Source organism: Typopeltis vanoorti, chromosome 10 (genome assembly GCF_054136105.1).
Source record: "Typopeltis vanoorti isolate ZY-2024b chromosome 10, IOZ_Tvanoo_1.0, whole genome shotgun sequence".
In the NCBI taxonomy this organism is placed as follows: Eukaryota; Metazoa; Arthropoda; class Arachnida; order Uropygi; family Thelyphonidae; genus Typopeltis; species Typopeltis vanoorti.
The window spans coordinates 6,246,775-6,259,031 of NC_143558.1; the positions used below are offsets into that span (position 1 = coordinate 6,246,775).

The 12,257-nt window shown below is 36.9% G+C and overlaps 1 protein-coding gene across 2 annotated transcripts in view; it reads left to right on the forward strand.

The window, feature by feature from the left end:
* The window catches only part of PolG1 (DNA polymerase gamma, catalytic subunit tam), a 359,824-nt gene that overhangs the window by 39,677 nt on the left and 307,890 nt on the right, over nt 1-12,257 (forward strand). For both annotated transcript variants that reach the window (XM_090399500.1, XM_090399502.1), the window contains exon 4: nt 6,470-6,595. In XM_090399500.1, the coding sequence (XP_090255626.1) occupies nt 6,470-6,595 (126 nt within the window). The remainder of the gene's footprint in view (nt 1-6,469; nt 6,596-12,257) is intronic.

The window sequence follows — 12,257 nt, forward strand, 5'->3', positions numbered from 1 at the left end:
TGTCTTTAGGGGATCTTAAAAACTGTCTAGTGGTAGTGGTCGGTTTAAACACAACTCTGATGGTGTAAGATTTTAAAATTCTAGCTATTTTATTAGACACTGAACCAACATAGGGTATGACAATGGTTGATACATACTGAGTTGCTAAACCTTGTTGCTGGAGATTGTTTTTATAGAGCATTTTATTGATTAGGTTTAGAGCAGGGGTTCTCAACCTTTTCCAGTGGCGTACCACTATATTTAATTTAATATATTAGATGTACCAGTAAGCAAATCTGTTTTAGTACCACCCGGCAGTGGCTTGCATACCATAGGTTGAGAATCCCTGGTTTAGAGGATACCCATTTTGAGAAAGAGATTTGGAGATGTGGGAAAGTTCTGTACATACATCATCTTTGTCCGTGACTATGTTGTGGGTTCTATTTCGTAGCATATGGATGATACTGCATTTTTGTGTATGATGATGATTTGAAGAATAATGGAGATACTGTCCAGTATCAGTGGGTTTCCTATATATAGTAAGTTTAATATCATCATTTTCTACTCCTTTGATAAGTATATCCAAAAAAAGGTAATTGATGATTGCTTTCTAGCTCTAAAGTAAATTTTATTTTGTCATGAAAAGAGTTGATTTTTCCTAAGAACTCATGTAGGTGTTCTACTTTTTTTCTCCAGATAATAAACACATCATCAATGTATCTCCACCAGACTTTTGGTTTTGGAGTAATGTTAGCTAAAATCTCATTTTCTAATTTCTCCATAAACAAGTTCGCACATGGTGGTGACAGGGGACTGCCCATTGCTAGTCCTTCTAATTGCCGGTATATAATGTTGTTGACTTTAAAGAAGTTAGACTTAAGACAGTGATTGAAAAGTTGTGTGATATCATTAGGAAAGAGATCTTCAATGTCTATGACTTCCTCAACTAGTACATTTGTAAATAAGGATACAACATCAAGTCTTGCCATCATGTCTGTCTTGGAAAGCTTAACGTTCTTAAGTTTATCTACGAAGTGTTGAGAGTTCCTTATGTAAGACTGATTGTCTGATTTTATCTTGTAAAGATAAAATGGCTAGTAGATATGTGGGGAAATCTTACAGACTAGGTTATAACCAATGGTTCATGATTTAGAACCATCGGTTATAACCTAGTCTGTAACCTTCATTTTGTGCTTACTGATTTGTATTCCCTGAGGATGCCAATAGAAACAGATTGGCGAAACATGTAGGAGGATAAAAATAAAGCTACTTGATAAAGATTTTATAAAAAAGTGTAATAGTCTTATGAATAATTGTCAAGAAAAAATTCAACATAATACTTGTCCTTATTGGGCTTCAACAGAAAATGGCAGGTCAGCAGCATTAAATTGTCTAAAACCTCTAATCATGGGACTCAGCTCAACTTTGATGGATGAGAATTGAAGTAACGTGGAATGGAATTCCTTTTTTCTTTCTTTCTTCCTTCCTTTTGCTAACTGCATGTCAAACAACTCTCTAGGTTTTTTGCTTCATTGGCTAACTGCTGCTCATACTGCACTTTTTGCTACCCCTATCTACCGAGTTATCTTCCTTGCCTATTCTTTGTAATCTTCATGCAACTGATTATTACTGCTCATCTTATGATGCCTCCATAATGTCCTTTCCCTCCATATTGCCTGCTTAATTTTTTGTTCATCAATTTCTCCCTTTATTTAAACTTATGACCTTTGGAATGCATATAGACATTGCTTCTTCTAGTTCTTGATTAGCAGCTGAACAGTACTACATGCTACAGCTGCAACTGTCTCCTGACTTTTTCATAATTACCATCCTTATAGTTCCACATATCCAGAAGCCCTCATATAGCTAGCAATCAGTGCAGGTAATCACTTCGTGGTCACTCACCAACCAAAGGGAGATATGATACTTCATTTATAATAACATCCTCTGATGAGATGATGAAATCCAAGATCCTCAATCTGCGCATGCCTTTGTTATATACTGCATAAAGTACTTGTCCTTCAAAAACTCGAGAAATTCAGGTTCTTTACTTCTAGATACCATCTTAGTCTGTATTGCCATAATTAAAACCACTCATAACAATCATCCTTTTCCTATTTGCTTGGCAACTTTGCTTATACATTTCATTGTCACTGCAAGGCAGTGACAATGAAATGAGGTAGACAGAATGAAAAATATTTCATTCTGTCTATCTCATACCATACTACCTCTAAACCACTATTACTTATTCCCCACCCTTTGCATGTCACAATTTTTTTTCTACCATTAACAACAAATACTCTTCTCCTCGTTTTGCCTTTTCTATTTTCATGAGAAACATCATACCCTTCCATCTCTATATTCCTGTGAGAATGTCATCCTCATTCAACCACCACTCATTCCAACTCTCATGTATTCCAACAATTTTTTTGGTGAATGAATTAACTCAGGTAATGCAAAAAATTTATTTCCTTTATTTCTGATACTTCTAGGTCAAGCCGGATCTCCCCAAGGACATTCTTTCAAAACACATGGTGATATATCATCAAGTCTGTTATAGTCTTATTAACATCAGGTTTACTAAATTTCCTGAATCAATACCATCTTTGATGGGAAATTGCAGAGAAAACTGTCTTGATGAAAATGGAAAAATTCATATACAAACATCACAGTTCATTTCTTGGTCTTTTCCCAAGCCATTCCTCTTTGTCATTACCTATTGCAGAACCTTCTCCAGCTCCAAATGGTTCTGTTCACAGCTCTTTTTATGCTTATTACTGTTTTTTCGTATAGGCTGTGGAGTGGTTTTAATAAATTTATAGATAATTTTTTTTTTTTTTTAGTATTTTGTATCTATTTATATCTGTCTGTCTTGTCAAAAGCATTTTTTATAATTTGTGAAAATACTAGATACATTTTTTAGTTGAATTTTCTTCTTTTCTCAATGTTTTTAGGTGAATATAGGATCTATTCAGAATCTTCCTTTTCTAAAGTCATTTTGTTCTTTCTAGCATAGGATTGATTCTGTTTTTTAGTATTTTGGCATATATCTTATAACCTATGTTTAATAAACTTATTAGTTGTTGCAGCTATTTTACTTCCTTTTTTAAAGATGGGAATCAGTTGCATGGCTTCAATCATTGGGTATTTTTGAGTGTCATATATATATATATATACATACATATATATATATATATATATTTTTTTTTTTTTTTATTAATCTAAGAAACTATTAAATTTATTTCCTGCATATTTTAAAAGTTTTATTGGGATTTTATCTTCTCCTGCGATTTTTCACTTTTCATTTCTTTTAATGCTTCATCTAATTCTTTAGATATAATCAAATTTGGGAGTGTAATTATCAGTTAAAATTTTTAAAAGCCTTTAAAATAATAATTTTGATTGTTTCTTTTCTTTTCAGATTTTCATTTGTGGTTTATGTTTCTATTAATTTTTTTTCCCATTTTCATCAAGACAGTTTTAATTTTCTCTGCAATTTCCCATCAAAGATGGTATTGATTCATTACCTATTCTTGCATTAAGTCACCTTCTATTAACCGCCCAACTCCTTCACAACCTCCCTCATAGAATTCTCTTCTCTCAGATCATCAGTGCCATCCAAGACAATTAGTTCTTTCACCTTACCTTTTTGCATCAAGATGGCATCACTAATATCATTAATTTTTGTAACAGGGTAACAAGATTTTGTTATACTTTAAGTACTCACAGTCTCCATAAAAATTTTTCTCTGTAGTTGTTTCTCTTGCTTCTTCATATGATCTTGATTCTTATCTCAGAATAGAGAAAATTTAATGGTATTTAATGATATTACTAATGTCATCTGGAATCAGAAAGATAAGATGAAAGAACTAATTGTCTTGGTTGGTACTAATGATCTGAGAGGTGAGAATTCTATAAGGGAGGACGTGAAGGATTTGCTGGCTGAAGCAAAAAAGGGAATTGAGAAGCTGAAGATTGTAAGTCTCCTGCTAGGTTATGATTGAGGTGAACTGAGGAGGAGGGTGTTGATAGAAAATGAATCAACACGCAATTTGCAGAAGGAATGATGCAGGATTTGTGACGTACGGTCTGAATTTGATGGAAAGAAGGACTTTTATAATGCTAATGAACTGCACTTAAATTGAAATATTCAATTCAGGAATTAAAGGTGGTTGGGGGCCTAAAGGGTTTCTATATATACTAATGTTAGAAATATCAGGATTAAGAGGGAAGAATTTTTGATATTGGTTAGTGCATCCTTGCCAGTTGTAGACATTAGTGAGACTTAGCTGACATCAGATGATGTAATTACAGGGATAGAATGTGAAGGGTTTAGTATTTTCAGGGAGGATACAGAAGATAGAATGGGAAGAAGGGTACTAATGATGATCACAGATGAATTCAGCCAAAAAAAATAGGAGACAGGTGAGGGCAGCTATTCATTTAAAGCAGTCTGGTGTGAGATGGCTAACAAGACAAATTATACAGGTGGTTGCTGCTATAGGCCAGGGAGTTCCAGGGATGATCTGGAAGACATGCATCAGCAGATTAGTACGAGTACAGTCGAGTAATTATTGTGGGGGACTTCAACTATGGAGATATATTGTAGATTGGAAGGGAGAAAGAGCACATGGCAGGAAGAAAATATGGAATTTATGCACCTACTGAGAAATAATTACTTCAGGCAGCATATGACAGAGGAGGACTCAGTGTGCAAGAGTATTGGACCTGGTCATAGGATCAGAAGAACTATCCATAACCAAGTTGGTCACTTTGCCTCCAATTAGGGAAGTTATCATGTGGTTTTGACTTGGGAGATTGTAAAACATGAGGACTATATTTTCAAGAAGAGATACATGTAGAACTACAAGACAGGTGATTATGACAAGCTTAGGAGGCAACTTGAAGCCATGCCATGATGTATAAACCTGTAAGGATGTTAGTAGTGCATGGGAGTGCTACTCATTCATCATTAAGCATGAGCAGCAGAAAAAGAAAATGTTGTGGAGGATATATAAGGATAAAGGTGGCTAGCAAGCTCATGAACAGAACAAGGATCGGGCAAGAAAGGTGACCAGCCTGGTAAAGAAAGTTAAAATAAAATTATGAGAAGAAACTAACTACAAGAAGAAGAGCAGACTAAAGGAAATCCCAAAGAGTTCTTTCATTACATAGCAAGTAAGAGGAAGAATGGCTATGGAAGAATAACCTTAATGAGTGCTGATGGTTATAAGGTGACAGAAGCAGATAAAATAGTTGAGTTATGGAGCAACCATTTTGCAAGGATATATCATCCAATTGAGGTTGCTGTTCAGCCATTATCTTTTGTCATGCTGACAGCCTGTTTAAATCATCCTGTTATCCTACCAAACTTTGCATCATCAGCAAACAACCGGATTTTTTTTTTTCGCATGATTTCTTATATCATTTATATATATATATTATTATTCAGGCCTCCATGGAGTTGAGAGACTCATCACGGGAGGTCCTTCCTAGGAAACACAAAGTCTATCATACCACTCCTTCAACTCATTGACCGTTCTTGCTCTCACCACTCTGTCAGGCAATGCATTCCACAGTTCCACCACCCTCCATGAAAAAAAACCACTCCTCACCCTCTTGCTCACAGTTTCCTTTTGTACTTTCCAGGGATGGCCCCTTGTCATCGCTCCTTCCTGCTGCTCCACCAAGTGAAAGAACTCCCCAGTGTCCACCCTGTAACTGCCTCTCAACAGTTTAAAAGTCTCTTATCATATCACCTCTCCTATCAACCAAACTCTGCAGTCCACATTCCCTCAGCCAATCCTCATAATTAACATTGTACAGTCCTGAAACCATCTTTGTTATCTGCCTCTGCACCCTCTCCACAATTAATTTATCCCCTTGAAATCCTGGGGACCAAATTTGAGAACAATAGTCTAAGTGTGGTCTGATCAGGGTCTTATACAATGGAATGATAACTTTTCTATCTCTGCAGGTCAGCATCCTTTTCAGTATTGCAACAATCCTCTGAGTTACCTTCACCACCTTTGCATTGTGCTCCCTGAATTTCAGTTTTCTATCGATCATCACCCCCAGATCTCTTGTCTCCCCCTACAATATGTACAATAGGCAATATAGCTGTATTATAATAGTATATAAATCATTTATTGTAGCTGTTGTTTTAATGATAGCACTCATCTAACTCCTACCTGATTAATACTCCTTCCTGATCATGGGGATACATTCTGATATCGCTTCCTCCAGACAGCCATTAACTATCTCCTATGCATGCACTGCTAACATGGTTGCTGGAGGTTGTTATGCCATATCACTCCTTAAGCTTCCTTGTTGTAGTTCCACATATACCTCCTTCTTATAACTGATATATTTACAAAAATGTTTATTGAATTCAAATTCATTTAGCTTGGGGATGATAATTTATATTTGATCTTTAAATTAACTAGGATTTCCTGTATTTATAATTTTCCAAATTTTTTATTTCACTTAGGGTACCAAATTGCGATTTCTTGACACTATGTCACTTCATGTGTGTGTATCAGGCTTAACATCAGCACAGCAAGCTATGACTGTAGCTCACAAGAGTAAAAATAATTCAAAGTTATCATTTCCTTTGGTATGTATATACATTTTACCAGTCAGTTAAGAGGTTAGCTTGATAATACGTGGGCTGTTCAATAAGTAATAAGACTAATTTTACTGTCGCGAAACCACTCATCACAATATTAATTTCTGTGGAATAAAGAAATGTTGCTGTCTGTATTAACAAAAGAGGTTGATAGATGGCGTATGTGGGCTGATGTGCCAGAGTGTCACGTGACTAAACGCAAGTGCTCATCGGCGCGCCTGTGAGGCACGACCAGTCTTCGAAATGGAAACATCCTTGGAACAGCGTTATGCGATTAAATTTTGTGTGCGTTTGCAAAAATTGGCATCGGACACTTTTAACATGATACGCGAAGCTTTCCACGATGAAGCAATGTCGAGGGCAAGTGTTTTTCGCTGGCATAAAACTTTTAAGGAACGAAGGCAAAATGTGGAAGATCTTGAATGTTAGGGAAGACCTTCAACGTCCATCACAGAGACAATGATCAACACAGCAGCGATTATCATCAAGCATGTCAAAAGGAAGCATCCATTGCTGAAGAATGACTTCTTATTGCACCACGTTAATGCAAGGCCACATATTGCTGGTTATGTAGTGGATGTTTTGCAGAAGAACAACACAGATATCCTACCACACCCTCCATACAGTCCTGATCTCGCACCGTGCGATTTCTGGCTGTTTCCTCAGCTCAAGAAACCACTAAGAGGCCGCCATTTCGAAAGCAACAAAGCATGTGTAAAAACTGCAGAGGCGGTTTTGAAAGAACTCTCAAAAAACGGACTCTCACATGTGTTTAAGAAGTGGACGCAACGTTGGGACAAATGCATCGCGTCTCATGGTAGTAACTTCGAAAAAGACCATGTAAATAATGACGATTAAAGGTAATCTGTTTTCTGTATAAATATAGTCTCATTACTTATTGAACAGCCTACATAGTTTATTGGTGCTTTATTGTATCTGCAATATTTAAAAACATTTAATGCAACTATTTATTGATATAAAACATTTTAATGTATTAGATTTATTTCTGTTTTTCGTAATAATGTTTGTCGTAATGAACATTTAGATTACATTAATTTCCATGAGCCAAAACAATCAGGACTTGTATAACATGCTATCAGCACCAGACACGAAATCCTTTGGATGAAAATTAAGGTTTTCCATAAAGGTAATGATATCATAGTATATATATGCAAAGAAATTTGTGAAACCTTACTCCATCGATCGAATCTAAATAGAAACAGTGGATTTAAGTTATCTCTCTCTTATGGGAAATAGTTCTTCTTCACAAGTTGCAGAATTAATTTAATTTAATTTTTATTGATTCTAATTTTTTTGTTTGTTTATTTATTTATTTTAAAATATTTTGTTAAAGTTATTTTTGCTAGAATCTTAATGTATTTTATAATAAATTTAGTTTAATCCTTTATCCCAGTGAGAGCAAACAAAGTTTGCGCCTGAAAATATCTTCAGGACTGAATATAGTGTTGTACTATCTTACCTGGGTAAGTAGTACAACACCAGGCAACTCGTAGCAAAGGTGGAGCAAGCTACCAACACTCCTATCCCAGTATCTCCCATAATGCAAAACACATCTCCTTGTGGATATGTATACTGTTATGCATTAAGGGATTGGCCACTACCCAGACTAGTTTCGACCTTTATTGAGGTCTCTTCAGTGGGAGCCAGGCCCAGAGTTGGAGATACCAGGCAGAAGCAGTAGCAAGGAGTTGCCAAAAGGTTTGCCACCTTTTTTTATTAAATTACTCTGGATTTAGAGAAAGATGTTGAAAGTTTATTTTTCACTAGGTTAGAGTATAATAAATTTGACACCCTACATCATGTACGTGCAGTTCATGCATTTTCATTGTTGAATCTACTGTTTTCTGTTCTTGTTGTTTAATTTGGAAGTCATGCCAAAGATCCCTTGATATTAGGGCAAAAAATTTTCTGTGAATAAGATATTTACATAAGTTAAATTTATATTATGGTTAACTAAAGTAAACTTTCTTTTAGGTGTATATGCTGCTGTGCATTATGGGAAGGGTTATTGCCTAACCCTGTTTTGACCTTTATTGAGATCTCCTCAGTGTGAGCTATACCCAGGATGATATTGAAGTTAAATTATTATTATTATTATTATTATTACCACGGGCTACTCCAGGAGTCCTTAGACTCATCGAGGGAGACCCTAAACATCATGTTCACACATCTGTTCAACATTCTCACAGTATCTATCATACCTTGCCTTGAACTCGCTCACTGTCATAGCACCCACAACAGACTCTGGCAGCTTATTCCACTCATTTACCACTCTAAAAGTAAAGAACCCAGCTCTAACACCCCTGCTAACCACACTCTTGCCCAGCTTCCATGGGTGTCCCCTAGTTCTCCCACCACCAGTCCTGATCTCAAAAATATCATCTGAATTAATCCTATAGAATCCTTTTAGCAATTTGAATGTCTCAATCATATCTCCCCTTTTCCGCCTATCAACTAGTTTCTGCAACCAACAAATCTTCAACCTGTTCTCATATGGTTCATTCCATAGACCTGCTATCATCTTAGTCACTCGCCTCTGGATCCTCTCAACCTCCTCCCCATCAAGAAGGAACCGAGGTGACCAAATGTGGGCACAGTAGTCGAGATGAGGTCTTATCAGGGCTCGGTACAGAGGTACAATAACTTGTTTTTCTCTGCTTGTCAAGGTATTTTTCAACAACCAAGTGAGTTGATGAGCTGATTTAGCTACTTTCGCAATATGCCCCCTAAACTTCATCTCCCTATCCACCAACACTCCCAAGTCCCTGGCCTCATCAATCTCTTGGAGTACAGTTCCACCAATGTGGTATACTGCTGCTAATCTTTTCACTCCGAAATGCATAACCTTACATTTTGTCACATTAAATTGACATCCATTCTCCTTAGTCCAGAACTCCAATCTATCTAAGTCATCTTGCAAGACTTTGACATCTTCTGCATTCACTATTGCCCTACCCAACTTTGCATCATCAGCGAACAAATGAACTGTCCCACTTAGACCCTTCCCTATATCGTTAATGAACAGATTAAACAGCAGTGGTCCAAGAACAGAACCCTGTGGCACACCACTAGTCACAGGCCGTTTTTTGGACTCTACTTCTGAATAAACTACTCTTTGATATCTCTCCATCAACCACCCAGCTATCCATCTCACCAACCCTATATCCATTCCCATATGTTGTAGTTTACGGATTAGAATTCCATGTGGTATCCTGTCAAACGCCTTTGCCAGGTCCAGCAGTATCACTGTAAACCCATTTCCCTTATCCAGTTCAGCCGTCACCTTGTTATAAAACTTGAGCAAGTTACTGAGGCATGATCTACCCTTCACAAAGCCATGCTGTCTTCTGTACAGTATCTCATTTTCATCAATCCATTCCTGTATTTTTCCCTTGACTACTTTCTCCAAGACCTTGACAACGACTCCTGATATGCTGATTGGTCGGTAATTTGCAACCATAGTCTTGGATCCTCCTTTATGCAGTGAAACTATTTTCCCCTCTTTCCACGCCTTCGGGACTAAGCCAGACCTGAGACTCAGATTAAACAACATGGTCAAGGGCACTGATATTTCATTAGCCGCTTCATGCAAGACCCGTGCCGGTATACCATCCAATCCCACAGATGTATTCACATTAAGGTTCTGTAATAGACTATTCACCTCCACTTCATTCATCACAATTCCCATATAAACTAATGGTTCCTTCATTTTTTCAACGTCACCACCTGGATGATATACTTTTGCAAAGTGCGTGCTCAGTAACTCCACTATATCGACTGGTTCAGTGAACTCTTTACCATCGTCATTCCTTAAAATCATTTTGCCATGTACAGTTTTTTTCTTGCTTGCAGCATATTGAAAGAACTGTTTGGGATTCTCTTTTGCTTGCATAGCTAGTTTCCTTTCATAATCGGCTTTTGCTATTTTTACCACGCTCGTTACCCTTCTGGCCTGTACTTTATACCTTTCATGTGCCCGCAGGTCACCCCTTTCTTTAAATTCCCTCCATAGTTGTTTCTTTTTTTGCAGCTCAAGCTTAATGGTGTTATTCATCCATTTAACCCCTCCTTGTTTCACTATTCGGACCTTAGGTATACAATCAGCCATAACCTCCTGTAAATGCTCTTTGATCACTTCCCATGCTCTATCGACGTCCAGCCCTTGCAGTTGTACATGCCATGGCACTGATCCAAGCAATCTCCTAAGCTTGTCATACTTGCCAGCACGGTAATTCCACACATACCCTGTCTTAATCACAAATTTCACACCTTTAGCCACCTCCCAGGTCAAGACCTTATGATCACTCTCACCAATAGGTGGCAACATGGTCATATTCATTACAGTCAAATTCTCAGATACTATTACCAGGTCAAGCACTCTCACACCCCTAGTATTTTCAATTACATGCTGTTTCAGATAGTTATCCCTTAATAATTGAATAAAATCCATTTCCTTCCTCACATGTGTCCTCTCCTCCTTCCAATCAATGTTACCATAGTTGAAATCCCCCATAATAATTACCCTCCTTCCACTCATTTCATCAATTTGTTTATGCATACCATCTCCACCATCTATTCCATCACCTGGTCTATATTGCATCACTGTGTGTTTAATTGTTCTTTCTTGAGTAATTTATTCACTTTGCCTCCAGATGCCATCTCTTCTTCTGATATCATCATCAAATTCCTGGCATGTGCCCTCAAGGAGTATACAGGATATTATGATAGTACCACATGAAAAATTTACATCACCACTTTCTGTTTAAGTGACCATACCACCTGAGATTAGCTCTGCTAACACATTCTTGGATGCTAATAATGTCAAGTTCTTTCCTAATATGCTCATTTTGATTGATCCCATCTGTTCATGCCCCTAATCTTTCTGAAAACTCATATTTCAGTCTCTAGTCTTTGGTCAAGTGTTTTGTTTCTAACCCAGATCCATAAGTTAAAATTGGCTTGAACACTCTCTTGTATACAGCTAATTTAGTGTTTTGACTAATTTCTCTCTTATTCCATATAAATTTATTCATTTGACTTCCTACCATACCAGCTTTGTTGATTCTGTTGTCGATTTCTATATTCAATTTACTATCTTCATTAAAAATCATGCCTAAGTAGCTGAAATGCTTTACTTGTTCTATAGGTTCTCTATTCACAATGCAGTTGATATTTTCAATGTTTCTGCCTATTTTCATTGCCTTTGTTCTTATTGCTGACCTTCATGCCATATCTATTACAACAGTTATTCAATTTAGTCAGGGAATCTTGCAGACTCATCATCATCAAATTCCTGCCATGCACTCTTAAGGGGCATACAGGAGATAGTACTACATTAAAAATTTACATCATTACCAACTTCCTATCTATAATTTTTCTCCAAATCAGTCTGTTACTTATCAAGACTCCAATGTTATCAGATCTTATATTTCTATCTTCTAAGGCACTTTTTGCCGTAACAATCTGCCTATATCTTGGTCTTTCTCTAGGTCTTTTTCCTTCCAACCTGGCAGAGAACACTTGTTTTGCTAAACTTTCCTTGCCCATTCTGTTTAAGTGACCATACCACCTAAGATTAGCTCTGCTAATGCATTCCTGGAAGCTGACAATGTCAAGTTCTTTCCTCATT